The 12,231-nt window shown below is 41.4% G+C and overlaps 1 protein-coding gene and 1 long non-coding RNA gene across 6 annotated transcripts in view; one reads left to right on the forward strand and one right to left on the reverse strand.

The window, feature by feature from the left end:
• The window catches only part of naxd (NAD(P)HX dehydratase), a 15,900-nt gene continuing 3,669 nt past the window's right edge, over positions 1 to 12,231 (reverse strand). For 3 of the 5 annotated variants that reach the window (XM_034185813.1, XM_034185812.1, XM_034185811.1), the window contains exons 2-10: positions 5,593 to 5,743; positions 5,459 to 5,504; positions 5,288 to 5,376; positions 4,934 to 5,042; positions 3,172 to 3,222; positions 2,982 to 3,086; positions 2,778 to 2,898; positions 2,579 to 2,702; positions 1 to 594 (exon numbers count right to left, since the gene is read on the reverse strand). In XM_034185813.1, the coding sequence (XP_034041704.1) occupies positions 444 to 594; positions 2,579 to 2,702; positions 2,778 to 2,898; positions 2,982 to 3,086; positions 3,172 to 3,222; positions 4,934 to 5,042; positions 5,288 to 5,376; positions 5,459 to 5,504; positions 5,593 to 5,699 (903 nt within the window). In that variant the 5' untranslated portion in view covers positions 5,700 to 5,743 and the 3' untranslated portion in view covers positions 1 to 443. Of the gene's footprint in view, positions 595 to 2,578; positions 2,703 to 2,777; positions 2,899 to 2,981; positions 3,087 to 3,171; positions 3,223 to 4,933; positions 5,043 to 5,287; positions 5,377 to 5,458; positions 5,505 to 5,592; positions 5,744 to 8,368; positions 8,816 to 12,231 lie in introns of all 5 variants that reach the window. The other 2 variants (XM_034185810.1, XM_034185809.1) reach the window with 1 other exon arrangement.
• LOC117524083 overlaps positions 9,739 to 12,231 on the forward strand; it is a 21,152-nt gene continuing 18,659 nt past the window's right edge. Inside the window, exons 1-2 of the long non-coding RNA XR_004564702.1 lie at positions 9,739 to 9,751; positions 10,165 to 10,166. This is a non-coding gene — a long non-coding RNA (uncharacterized LOC117524083). The remainder of the gene's footprint in view (positions 9,752 to 10,164; positions 10,167 to 12,231) is intronic.

Below are 12,231 nucleotides of genomic sequence, written 5' to 3' on the forward strand. Positions count from 1 at the left end.
CTTTCATTTTTTAATTTTAAAACTCATTTGGGTTTCTGGTTCAGTAAATTCCTGTCTGAGTCTCTGCAGGCTCTGAACACTGTTTTTATAAATACGGCTTTACTCGAGACGTGGAAGACCGCTACTCGTTTTTATTAAAGGGTTCATGTCGTTCAATTCAAACAGCACATCAGTGTGTCCTTGTAAATACGGTACAACAGTTTTCTCCGGGTTCTGAGTGTTTTTGATGGGACAGCACACACATTTCTCTTCACCTCCATCCAGACTCAGCCTTCTAAGAACATTTAGTGTCTTCGAGCCCATCCAAACACTTGCAAAAACACTGTTTGAGTCCCTGTGTGAAAGTTAGTGTTTATATCAACAGATTTTTTTTTTTTTTTTTTTGCAAAACTGAGTAAATACTGGTTTATATAAAGAGAGGTTCTGGTTTCCTGTGGCAGTTTTCAGCTGTCGAAGAGCTTTTTGAAGGCTGAGCTGATCTCCTGGATCATGTCTGTGGTGGTGGTGGACCTGCCGTGTCGCTGGAAGGCTTGACTGTTGCACTGTCTTGTAAGAGCACAAGCCCCAAAAGCTGCCACCATCGATGGATTCACACTGTACAACAACAAAAACAGAGTACTTGTGAAATATACAGCTACATATGTGGAAGTATATCTATGTGCATGATAAGCCACTTTAGAAAATAATTTTTAAAAGGAGTTATAATTTTCTTCTCCACTAGATGTCACACTTGTGACACACTTCAGGATATAAACAAAGCTTCCCTCCTCGGCCACTCCTCCCCAGCCCACTCTCCTGTGCATTGAGCAAAATGATCAATAGCTGAAGTCTTGACAAGTTTAACAGCTCTTTGTGTGGGAAAAGCCAGACATATGTGGTTTCTAGCCGAAAGTTTTTTGTTGTTGTTTTAAACAGACATTTCTGAAAAGCTCTCCGCAATCTTGAGGGGGGAAAAAAAATTCAACAGATACCAAGTATTGCTGTCTCTTTATAAATGGAGGTGAAGGGCAATGGGGGGGCAAACAAAACAAAAAAGCAACTTTTGCCGAGTGGTGCCTTATTTGGAAAGCAAAGCTACATTCACCCCCCACCCCTGTTTTGCTGATGTATAAAATGATCCAGTCTATGACTAAAAACCATGAGCCAACCTTTTGTGATCTGTCATCTATCCATCTTGTAAGATGGATAGATCTAGGCTTTTCCAAAGCTTAGGAAAAGTGAACTTGTCTTTTAAAATGCTTGCACAAATAAAAGCAATTGATACAATTGACCACAACATACTGATAAATCGTTTGCAGCAGCTTGTGGGCATCGGTGGTAGTGTCCTGGACTGGTTCAGGTCCTACTTAACTGGTAGGACTATGTGCGTTGGCCTCAGGGTTTGTGAGTCCTCCTCTGCTCCACTTATATGGGGTCCCACAGGGTTCAATTCTTGGACCCCTACTCTTCTCCCTGTATTTGCTTCCCCTGGGGTTCATTCTCAGAAAGCATGGCATCAGCTTCCACTGCTATGCTGATGACAGCCAGTTATATGTCCCCCTAAAGAAAAATTATGCCTCTTCTCTTCAGCCCCTTTTGTCCTGCCTTGAGGATGTTAAAGCTTGGATGGCATTGAATTTTCTTAATTTTAATGAAAACGGAGGTGATTGTTTTTGGCCCTAGCAGCTCCTGTTCTTCCTCACCTGTTGATCTGGGGCCTTTGTCAGCCTTTTCGGAATCTACTGTCACAAACTTGGGTTTTAAGATGGACAACGATTTTAAACTGGACCACCACATCAGTGCAGTAGTCAGATCGAGTTTCTTTCACTTAAGGCAGCTTGCTAAGGTTAAGCCTTTTCTTGCACATCAGCACTTTGAAACAGCAATCCATGCTTTTATTACCTCCCGGCTGGATTACTGTAATGCACTTTATTATGGAATTAGCCAGTCCTCCCTTGCATGTCTCCAGCTAGTTCAGAATGCTGCCACCCATCTGCTAACTGCTGCACGTAAGAGGGAGCACATTACACCTATCCTGGCCTCCCTCCACTGGCTGCCTGTGCATTTTAGAATTAATTTTAAGATTCTTTTATTTGTTTTTAAATCTTTAAATGGCCTTGCCCCGCCCTACCTCTCTAAACTGCTTCATTGTTACGCCCCTGCTCGCCACCTCCGGTCAGCTGATCAGCTCCTCCTGGAGGTGCCGAGGTGCAAGCGTATGATCAGAGGGGACCGAGCTTTTTGTGTTGTGGCTCCAAAGATGTGGAACGAGTTACCGCTCCACATCAGGCAGGCCTTTTCACTTTCTGTTTTTAAAACTAATCTTAAAACCCACTTTTATGCACTGGCTTTTAACCCAGAATGAGATTCTTGATCTGTTTTGGCTGTTTTAACTGTTTTGTTTTTTTTGTACTTTGTGGTTTGTTACCTTTTATATGTCCCCTTGTGTACAGCACTTTGTTTCAGCTGTAGCTGATTTTTAAAGTGCTTTATAAATAAAGTTGATTTGATTTTGATTTGAAGCACCAGTAAGGTTTGTCAGTATGCGGTATGCAATACAATCGGAGAACTGCCAACAACCAGCCAATCACATCGTCACCTTCTGAGTATTCCGTCTGCAGATGCAGCGTAGGCCCAATGTGCCAACACCCCCATAGCCCCAGACAGAAGGTCACCCTGTCCACCACATCGTCTGCCGCTGCCTTCAGTGCTACACGCGATCACTGCAAACAAGAACAGCAGTCACTACAATTAGCACTCACACTCCTGTTGTGCTCATGTTCGGAAACAACACCGACCTTGACTGCCGTCTGTAATGACATCCTGTTCTCCTTTTAGCACCACAGTGACGTTGCCCATAGCGACGCTGAGCTGCATGGCGCTGTGTTGGTAGTCGCTGCTGTCCACTGGCTCGCGGTGCTGAAACATACAAAAATAAATACAATAATGACGAGAATTCCTTTGACGGTATCACCCACAGAGACGTGTGCGCTGAGACACACCAGGGCCTCAAACAGTCGAGTGAACTCCATGAAATTGGGTGTCAGGATTCCCTTCTGGTAGCCGTGAATAACGGACGGCTGCTGAGTGATGAGCCACAATCCGTCCTGTTGGAAGAGAACAAACCACAGACGCTCAGGAACTCTGTGTAGCTTTGCAAAGAAAATCCACCATGTGAAGAAGAGTACTTACTGCATCGATGACGACCGGAATATCTCTGGCTTTAGATTTCTCGATCACATCCTGTGAGAGGTGGGGGAAAAAAAAGCTGAATTAAAAAAACAAAAACAATGTGTTCCAAAACCGCTTTTCTGCTCAACAGTAAACGAAACCTGAGATGAGGTTCACTCTGTGACTATCACACCGCTACAGGTGAAGTCATAGATTTAAATACACATGGGCTAAAAACATCCGATTCTCCCAAACATTAGCAAACAATAAGCACGTTACGACAGACTGTCAGCTTCATTTATATATTTATTTTAAATAGTTATATTTAGTTGAATTTATTTCAATTTTTATTTGCCATGTCAGATTTTTTACTGGGGGCAGCACGGTGGATTAGTGGGTAGCACTGTTACCTCACAGCTAGAAGGTCATGGGATCGATTCCCACCTGTAGCCTTTCTGTGTGGAGTTTACATGTTCTCCCCGTGTGTGCGTGGGTCCCTCCGGGTGCTCTGGCTTCCTCCCACATCCAAAGATATTAGGTGGATTGGAAACTTTGTCTATATGTGGCTATGCAATGGACTGGCGTGGTGTTCAGGGTGTACCCCACTTCACGCCCTGTGACTGCTGGGCTAGGCTCAACAAGCTCATCAGGAGAGCTGGCTCTGTCCTGAGGATTGAGCTGGAGTCTGTGGTAGAGATGAGAGAGAGGAGGATGCTGAGGAAACTGCTCAGCATCCTGTACAACACCTCTCACTCCCTGCATGCCACACTGACGTCCTGTCAGAGCACCTTCAGCCACAGACCGAGACCACAGAGGTGTGCCACAGAAGGTCTTTCCTACCTGTGCCCATCAGACTGTATAATTCCCCCCCCCTTCTGCAGGATGAATACATAATGAACAGTTATTCAGAGTTATGTGCAATATTGTCAAACAGCTTGTGCAAATAAGTTGCAGTCATGTCGCATAAATTTGTTTTACTTTTTGGTATAAAAAAAAAGCCAACATAGTTTACTGTTTCGTAATTTCCTTCGGGATAAATAAAGTTAACCTTATCTTAAAAACCCCACTGAAAATAGAGTAACTGTCAGAGGTGAGCAGAGCGCTCAAAGGCTTGATTGAAAAAAAAAAAAAAATGCTGTGAAAAGGTGAATTTGTCCTTTAACTATTCAACCCGTGAACTGCCATCTCTCCAGGTTTGAAAAGAGCAGAGTCTCAAAAAGAATAGTGTAAATAACACAATTTATCATGGCTGTAAAATAGAACATCATCATCGGGTCTAAATTTAAAACTGTGATATTTCATCAAAACCACTTTATCCTACTTTTCAAATATAAACGGTTTGGTCCATCTGGATCCTGCTTAAAATAAATACACTCCACAGTGTAAGTGTGAGACCTCGAGTGACTCGACTGCGACCAACAGTCGCGTGACAAAAACTCAGCAAAGCTCCTGCAGTGCAGAGTGAAGCAGAGAGAAGACGGAGAGATGGCAGAACAGAAAACAAAGTCGTACTGTGCTATACTGCATGAGTTTTCCAAGTCAACCTACTTCGCGCTATTACTGCACTGTTTCCATGGAGTTGCAGGACTTGCAGGTGCAGTGAAAAATGAGCTCAGGATGTGACGGGATTAAATTCTTAAGCGTCCTTCAGGAAAGAGTCGCCTTCTCAACTGTGAACCATCTGTGGGTTCATTTTAAAAACGTGACTACAGGTTTGTGGTGATGCGCACAGGCAGTCGGTGCGTTTTGGGTGTAAAAGAAGCTCGAATGTAAATCCACGTGCCTTGGCTGTTTTCAGTAACAAGTCTTCCCTCCCCAGTCCAGGTCCCACCACCAGGCTGTGCAGTCTGGGAAGCCATTTCTCAATCTCCTCCACCGCATTCGGACTGTCCCTTCAGACACACACAAAACATCGCAAAAAACTTCATATTCTCCGTCACGCGTCGCACATAAAGTAACCTGGCTAACGGAATTCTAAAGAACGTTATTATGCCTTATAAACGCTGTACGGCGTAAACAAATATGATGCAACATGACGACACAACATTCTAATTATAGACGTAATGCGAGAATAAATTTCCCCACCAATAAACGCCACCTTGAGAGTCGTTATTGCCGCGGGTTGATGCGCACTTACAGAACAGGATGGACGATCAGCTCGGGGCTGTATGATTTGATTACAGTTGCAGCATCCTTTGTGCAGAACACGTGAGACAAGTCGGCGCCCTGCAGACAGAAGTGTGACAGTGAAACACAAAACCAGCAAAACCGTCATTTCAGAGTAAAAAAAAAACAGACAAATCTTTACCACTTTGAGTGCAGAAATGGCAGCGAAGTACGGCGCTCCGGTGTAGCTGTCGAGAGAACAAGTAGAATTATTCTTCTTACTGGTTAAGAGCACTGGAAACCAAACCAGGAGCAGCCTGGTTTTACTCGACTTACTCTTGACAACCTCCAATGATACCAATCCGTCCGTCTTGTCCTTTGTGCTTTTTGGATGTGAGCGGAGGAACGGCGCTCCTTACCACAGACAGGATCTCACTTTCCATGACTCGGTGCGACGAAGACCCCAAGCTGTAATAGCGGTCAAACACTGGGGACAGAAAATGAGACGTTTAAAATGCACCAGCTAACAAATTCCTTTTCCAAGTTAGCTTTAACACAGAAGTTGGAATGAGACCGTCATGGCAAACTGAAGCACAACCACAGAGCCCCGTAGAGAACACAACAGTCTGTTACCACGTTTGTAGCTTTAAATGGAAAGGATCTGCTGCTAGCCATGCCCCCCCTCTGTATTCAGAGGTGTGTCTCACCCAGATTATGTTGGCATGTTTTACAGATTATACAAATCTGGGTATGTCACAGAAATCCACACCTGTAATCTGTGAGACACGCCCACATAATCTGTGGGAGAGAGACACCCCTCCAAATACAGAGAGGGCGTGGCTAGCAGCAGATCCTTTCCATTTAAAGATACAAACACAGACATGGGTCCTGAAATTTTATTTTTAGGATGCTTCTCCTCTCTATCTTTAAAGTAATTACAGCTACAAATTTTAACACCTGTTTTTAGGACACTTGGTAACTTATATAAGCTTTCTTAAAAAAAAAAAAAAAAAAAAAAAAAAAGACAAAAAGGCACTATTCACTTAAGGGACTTTATATTTTAGATAAATGAAAACTGAAATAGTCTTTTATGAAATTGTATAGGGACAAGATAATCTCCCAATCGAGGCCTACATGCGCATTCCATTGATGCGTTTATCGTTGTGCGCAGTGTGCAGAGGATTCCCCACAAAGATCGCTTTTTTCATTGTCTCGCTGGGGTATTTCCCATGGAATTCCTTGTAATGACGTAGGCAGGAAGTTCCTCTTTGACCTCGTTTTTGTCTGGTTCAATTCTGCCATTTCTTTCATGAAAATTCAGTAAGGTATATCTTATATATGGATGTACTTTGTTTGTGCTGAAAATTTTGCTCAACTTTACCAAGCGTAAAAACCACGATCGCCTTTACAGCACTCATTCAAAGGTAAGTAGGCCTAAAATAAATAATATTTTGTCGACATAATGATGAAGTTTCATGACAATCCAATATTGAGAATGTGGTTTTTGAGAACGCAAGAATGACCGTGCGTAATTGATTGATAGGAAAAAATATACAGGGTTTTTTTTTTAGACTAAAATTACCATAACTTCCTTATTTCTTAACCAATCTTGGTGTCAATTTCTTTGTTTTTTCATGCTCTATCAATTGCACATGTAAAAAGAACAATTTATGGACTTTATTTTTTTGTCTCATCCCTAGTTTATAATTTCAATCGCCCAGCAATTGTTTCTGAATTTATGGCATATTAAAGTCCAATTTAACACTGTTCTTAGATAGATGTTGCATTTTTATTGTTCCTTTTTAAAGTCTTATGTTGTTGTAAAACATTCTGCAACTGCTGTTCAAAAAGTGCTACTCAAACAAATTACTGTAACATGCCCTGGAAACAGGGCTGCAAAACATGGGGTCATCTTTTAATCGGGGCTGTTTTATTTTTATATTCAGGCCAATACCGTGTTAATCATGAACATTAATTTTATCCATTCACAAAAAACATACATGTAAAATATTTGTTCCAACGCATAACTTATTTGCCAACCTACTGCCCTTGACTTGGATAAATCATTTGAAGCCTTAAAACATTTTCCAGGTCAATATGAGGAAAGCTTCACGAGGCTCCACCAAAGGTCAACATTCCACCGGCGCAATCAGACAGATATGGAAGTTGATCTTCATACACAATAAACTGCATCACGGCCAATATGTAGGTTTGTAAACACACACTGTGCAGTTTAGATTTACACATACTGCATTTTCCATGGTATAAATCACTTCTGCCAAAAAAAAAAAAAAAAAAGTATATAGGTTGCAAGGGGCTATAACTCTCAAACTAGTAAAAAAAAAAAAAAAAAAAAAAAACACTAACCAAACAGCAAAAACAAACAAACAAAAAAAACCCTGCAACTTATACTCCAGAAAATACACTATAACGGCTCGGGTTTCTGTTTGTGTACGTACTAATTCTCATGATGTCAGCAAAGTTTAAGGCAGATATTTCTCGTTTGTTGCAGAAGTCCTGAATATCTGAACCCGTGCTCGCTCACAGCTTGCGGGTGAGAGACGAAGGTTTAGACATTACGGTGCATTGTTGTGTGCACTGCAAGCAGCAGGCGCACAAACTGGTTGTGTCTTGCCGACTTGTGATGTGGGTTATTTTCAGATGGATTACATTACTGTCTGTGGACTTTTTGCGGGCCAGAAACTTTAACATCTGGTTCTAAGAAGCTCTTTGATCTCTACCAGCTTGCTGAAATAATAAATGAACAGAATCCCACATGTAAGAACGGACTCTTGAACCTGCATCCAGACCTTCACCAGAATGTTCTTCTGACTTTTTTTCCTGTTTATAAAGGAATCATAACTGTGAGCGAGGCCGACTGACACACACACACACACACACACACACACACACACACACACACACACACACACACACACACACACAAAAAGCTACAACCTCTTCAGCAGAGGTAATTATGAGGATAAATTATCATCCCGCTCAGCTCAAATCGTCAAACGTGTGGCACCACGACGCAACGTTACCGCGGATTAGCTTCCGCTTCTTCACACATTCTGCCTCACGGCTGCATACATGACACCGCGGCTTATACCTAAAGCCTGAGGATCTGGGTTCAACAGCTGACTCTGCTGAGTGAAACTGTCTGCTTGGGGTGAAGGGCGTCGCAGATGACTGGACTGGCCACGTGTGCACGTGGGTGAGGTGCCGGAGGACACAGGCCCGCGGGAAGGTGGGCCGGCCTTAGAGGGAGCAGCTACGGAGGGGGATCTGGCCGAGGAGATGCTGGAGAACATCTGCCCGAGCATCTGGAGCATGTGCAGCTCCCTGGCGTGCTCGGCCTCCCTGCGGCGGTCTTCCGTCTGTAGGCGCTGCACCTCCATGCGGTAGAAGTTGTCCTCAGCCTGAGCACTCTGCTCCAGGAACTGCTCCATTAGCTTCTCCATGGGGAAGTTTGCACGCCGCTTCCGTGCACGTTTGGGTCTGATGGTTGAAAAACTACCGACTGCCTGGCTGCTGTTCTGTGGTCTGACTGAAGCACCTGAAAGGAGGAGGACATGTGATCAAATACACGCTGTTGCAACAGGATTTGATCAATCAGGGCATTCAAAGGATGCAGAGAGACCTTCACCCACGGTAGCACCACAACCACACCAGGATTCTTTTATTTACCTCCTGAGCAGACCCCAACAGATATTATCAGTTGTCTGCTATGAGTCTCCTAATCCAATTTGATACACCAGCATTCCGATATTCTAAGATTTATCTGACTTTTTAGACAAATGCTCACATAAACTTTGAATTTTATGAAGACTTACCTAAGAAATACAATTTGTGGCCAAAACTCAAACGGCGCATTAAGTCAGAATCTGTGCCAAAACCACAATAACTCCTCAGATCAGTAACTAGACATTATTCAGTTATTGATTAATCTGTTGATTGCTTTTGTCTAATACATAATACAAAGCCCAATCCTATTCTATTTAGTGACATAACCACATAAAATCTGAAATTCTTACATTTGAGAAGCTCCGCTGGATAATTTCTTGTACTTTTCATTTCTTATAAATTACACAAGATCAGCAAATTTGGTGGCAATGAATCTTCTGTTGATCAGCTCACTGGTTAAAGTCACATTATCAGATAAAGTCATCTGAATGTGATATATATATATTTTTTTTTAAATGTATGTATTGCACCTGTATGTGATAAGGCTCTGACTGCTCCTAAGAATACCAACATGACAAAACAGATCTGGGCCACATTCAGGCAGAAAAACAGATCACAGGATAGGACTCAGCTGAATGTTCTTCCTTCTTTCAGAAAATGTTTTGATAACATCAGATATCCACCAGATGATTCTGAAATCGTGCCACATCGAGCGGTTTGGCAACTCTGATATCAGTGTAATCTGATTCAGATTAATGAGCATGTGGCAGTTTAAAGCAGCCTGGAGGGATCATGAAAAGCCCAGTGTGTGAATTTTAGTGCCTCTATGTGGTTTTACAGTGGGATCCATAAGTATTTGGGCAGCAACCCAATTGGTGTAACTTTGCATTTGTACACCACCTCAATAGAGTTAAACAAGATGTGCTGTAAGTGTTGACTTTGACCTTTAATTCAAGGGACTTAACAAAAATATATAATTAAGGACTTAGGAATCACTGACATTTTTGAAAATGGAGACAGCTGGAGCAAAAATGGCTGAAATTCTTACACAGTTAATACTGCAGCAGATAACTGAATACTTACAGAGGAAATCTTCAAATGGTGATGCAAGCACCAAATTTGGTACAAATACTCCTTAGACATTACCGTTTTGAAATAACGGACTGGCCACTTAAATTTTCAATAGGCGGCCAGGTAGGGGTCAATTGAGGAATTACACAGTGGTCAAAATTTAAAATGCTCCAATCATATTAAAAACTATACCACATTATTTGTCTGGACACAAACATTCCAAAAAGGTACAGTTTGGCCTATCTATGACTTAATGTTATGGCGCTATGGGGTAAAGATGCCAAGAATAGTGACAAAGGTCAATTTCAGTTTGTACATGAGTCAAAAGTTAAAGTTGCTTCAGTTTTAGTAAAAAGTGATGCAAATTATTGGTTGAGTTAGTTGGACTCTAAAAAGGAATAGTGTGAACCATGTGTCATGCTTAGTTATCATGTTACAGGGTAATTAATATATGTCACGTCATAGAATCCAATGGACGTCAACCTTGTTTGACTTTTACTTTGCAGACCAAGCGCTCAATACAGTTAAAACTATTCCATTTATTAATATCATTACCTCAAACAATAATATGCACCACTTTTTTAAACCAAAACTGGAGCAACTTTAGCTTTTGACCCCTGTACAAACTGAAATTGACCTTTGTCACCATTCTTAAAGTTTTCACCTCATAACATTCAGTAATATCCAAACTATACCTTTTTGGAATCTTTATGATCAGACAAATAATGTGGTGTAGTTTTCAATATGATTGGAGCATCTTTAAATTTTGACGCCTGTGTAATTTCTCAAATGACCCCTACCTGGCTGTCTATTGAACATTCAAGTGGCCAGTTATTTATTTATTTCCAAAAGAGTACCATCTAAGGAGTATGTGTGCCGAATTTGATGTTTGCATCACCATTCAAAGGACTGTTTCAGCTAATATTCTTTCTGTTCAACCCTGTCAGTTAAAACTAAAAGTCTGGACTTCAACCGCATCTTGATTGTTTCATTTCAGGTCTGCTGTGGTGATGCACAGACACAAAATTACAAAAACGGTGTCATTGTCCAAATACTTATGAATGTTACTATCTGATGTCTGGCAGACAGCTGTCAGATCCGATCCAAGTCACATCATTGGTTTTGTTCAGAGTGCCAGTAAAAATATGATTTATGCACATATTCAACTTGAATCTGATCCCATGTTGCAAATGCCAACAGTCAACAAATAAATAAATAAAAATAATTAATTGCTTGACATCAGTCTCTCCCTGCCCCAAATCCATATAGTAAAAGGGGAGTGGTCTCTGTGTCTTTGCTGAAAATCCAGAAAGAGCTGACTTCCGTCCTTTAGCATACTTAAGGATTTTTTCACGAGGATTCAAATCGTGAAAACAGCAAGGTATTGGACCAAATACATACTTCTACAATAAGAGCCTGTATTTCAAAATAAAAGCCTGCGAGGTTGCTGCAGACCTAACAGAATTCATCAGTCTGTCCATCCGAAGCCAGAATTAACATGTTCACACTCACACAGTGTCTCTCACTTCAGTTCTTCTTTTTTTTTTTTTTTTTTTTAAGATGGAATATTGTACTGGTTAAATACCTTCAAAAAAGCTTACTGATGACACATTCATTTTAGTGAATTGAACACAACCAAAAACAGATTAAACCTTCAATAAATACTTTATAAAAGCCAAGATATTTTTTCTTCGTCAGTACTTATAAAAATGTAGCATAACTGTAAACATATTTTCCCCCCAACAGTCAGATGTCCTCCGTATATAGCACAAGCGACCACATCTACAACCCGTCATTCCTCACGGATCAACGTCCTAGTCTGTTTTAAGCCTCATTTGTAGGTCATTTGAAATATGATTCAAATCACATTTTTGCAAATCTGTTTTGGTCTGAAGGCTCAGACTGGATTCCAGGTGTATTTTGTTACAACTGTGACGTCTGATGATACACTAATTATAACTCCGATCAACACTTGCACCAAAAAAAGAAAACAAAACGTTTGACATGAGGTACGGTTAAAGGATGTGCAGTCGCGTGAGAGACCGTAAAACGCCTTACAACATGGGATCAGATATGCACACAAATCAGATTTTTACTACCAATCCAAAAAAAGCTATAGAGGATAGAATGTGAACCATCCAGATGGCACAAATCAGATTCAGGTCACTCTATGTGGTAATGCGAACGCAGCCATTGTTTTCAGCACCGAGGACTTAC

Source organism: Thalassophryne amazonica, chromosome 14 (genome assembly GCF_902500255.1).
Source record: "Thalassophryne amazonica chromosome 14, fThaAma1.1, whole genome shotgun sequence".
Taxonomy (NCBI): domain Eukaryota; kingdom Metazoa; phylum Chordata; class Actinopteri; order Batrachoidiformes; family Batrachoididae; genus Thalassophryne; species Thalassophryne amazonica.